Source organism: Rhagoletis zephyria, unplaced genomic scaffold, assembly GCF_001687245.7.
Source record: "Rhagoletis zephyria isolate East Lansing unplaced genomic scaffold, Rhagoletis_zephyria_1.1 Rzeph_scaffold_02890, whole genome shotgun sequence".
Lineage (NCBI taxonomy): Eukaryota > Metazoa > Arthropoda > Insecta > Diptera > Tephritidae > Rhagoletis > Rhagoletis zephyria.
In genome coordinates this window covers 1-2,073 of record NW_016159974.1, presented here as the reverse complement: position 1 = coordinate 2,073, position 2,073 = coordinate 1, and the positions used below count along the sequence as shown (strand labels likewise).

Here is a 2,073-nt window from a genome sequence, read left to right as displayed (position 1 = left end):
GGTATATGTGGGGACAACTAAATCAAAGTTAAAGACAAGGATTTCCGCTCATAAGTCAAATATTAAATTAAGGAACAACTCCTCGGACAACAAGACGGCCTTGTCATATCATTGTAAGAATACGGGACATTATCCAAACTTTGACAACGTAGCAATTTTAGAAAAGGAAAAACACTACCATAAACGCTATACTTTGGAAATGCTACATATTATGAACACCCCTAACAATAAAAGGATGAACTTCAAATCGGACACCGACAATTGCGCGCATGTTTATCGCAACTTAATTCTAAGACAACAACAATTCATAGTATAGGTGTCATGTGTTCGTTCGCAGTCCACTGTCATTCCGTACCTTATATGTTTCGGACAACAACAAAAGAGAGCTGCAGTGATATGCATACATATTTATGTCTTACTGTTCGTTTTCCTATGTATTGTTGTTCGTGGATTTTTGTTTACAATTACTGTATTTTGAATTGTTTACATTCTCATGTTGATGTTTTCTACTGTCTCCAAATTTGCTTGTTTAATTATTGTTTTTTCGCTCATCTGTTTCAGTCGATCAAACATTGTCAAATGTGTAAGTTGTACTTGTTTAGGTTTATACGTATATATGTATTAATGTGTGTAATTATAATAATGTATTTTTCAGTCCTGAGGATGACTTCAGACTGAAGTCGAAATATCGGCAAATAAAAACAAATGTAAAATCAAAAAATTTTGTTTCGATTTTCATGTGGCCTTGAGCTCGAAAAATATACAATACTGTGTAAAACGAACGGCCAATAAATAAAAAGATTTTCCAGTTAAGGCAAAGTGTATATTATAAAGTATAACCAGAAAAACCGCTAGCCAGGCAGCTGTGAACAACCCAAATATTAATACAAAAATAATCCATTTGCAGATATGTGATTTCAGAATGATAATAAGAGCTGTGGATGCGTGTCATCCAGGATCGAGCCATGATTCGTTTATTTTCAATCAGAGCAATGCAAAGCATTACCTTGAATCCAAATATGAAGCTGGTGATCATAGTTCTTGGCTGCTAGGTGATTCCGGCTATGGGTTAGAACCATTTCTACTAACTCCTTATCGCGATCCCAGTGCTGGAACGTCAGAACATGTATTCAATCTCCAACATGCCAAAGCTCGCAACATAATTGAGAGGGTAATTGGAGTACTTAAAAGTCGCTTCAAATGCTTGCAACAAATTCTGCCATATACTCCGCAGAAAGTAGTTCAAATTGTTAACATCTGCAGTACTTTACATAACAAATGTCGCTATCATAATATAGACGACGTCCTTGTCAATTGTACTGAAGATATTACCGACGACGAACCTGCAGAACAAAACAGTCGTTTCCTGACTTCTGCTGCTCATATAAGGGATGAAATAGCAAATAACCTAATACGCCTACTCTGAAATTTCGCTTGACGACTTATGCGGGGTGACCTCNATGTCGCTATCATAATATAGACGACGTCCTTGTCAATTGTACTGAAGATATTACCGACGACGAACCTGCAGAACAAAACAGTCGTTTCCTGACTTCTGCTGCTCATATAAGGGATGAAATAGCAAATAACCTAATACGCCTACTCTGAAATTTCGCTTGACGACTTATGCGGGGTGACCTCTCCAAACATCTCTAGCTGCACTTGGATCCAAATGGACTTGTATTATTATATTATACCTATAATCAGGGACCGTAACAGTTACCTACAACTTTTATTAAAAAAATCGTAGTAAAGTTTTGTTTCCAACACCTTCTTAACTGCGAAAAATGTGAATGCCTTTTAAACGAATGATTTAAATAATAAAAGTCAGTGACTGATTTTTATTTGTGACTTTTAAAAGTAAAATTCACTGACTGATTTTTATTGATTGTTATAAACACTTTTATTGAACACTTTTTACGTCTCATTGTACTATTTAACTGTTAAATAAGTTAAATTAAATTAAATTCTGATCCCAATTTTTTAGGTACATATTTCATTGGTACATATTATAATAAAAAAAAAAACTAAATTGGTAATTCTCTAGGGTGGGGTAACAACCCCTAAAAAAGG

The 2,073-nt window shown here is 34.9% G+C and overlaps 1 protein-coding gene across 1 annotated transcript in view; it reads left to right on the top strand.

Moving 5' to 3' along the window:
* Positions 1 to 1,778, top strand: part of LOC108367958 (putative nuclease HARBI1) — a 5,660-nt gene extending 3,882 nt beyond the window's left edge. Inside the window, exons 2-4 of the mRNA XM_017622671.1 lie at positions 908 to 1,396; positions 1,428 to 1,451; positions 1,657 to 1,778. Coding sequence (XP_017478160.1) covers positions 908 to 1,396; positions 1,428 to 1,451; positions 1,657 to 1,716 — 573 coding nt within the window. The 3' untranslated portion in view covers positions 1,717 to 1,778. The remainder of the gene's footprint in view (positions 1 to 907; positions 1,397 to 1,427; positions 1,452 to 1,656) is intronic.
* The last annotated feature ends 295 nt before the right edge of the window (positions 1,779 to 2,073 follow it).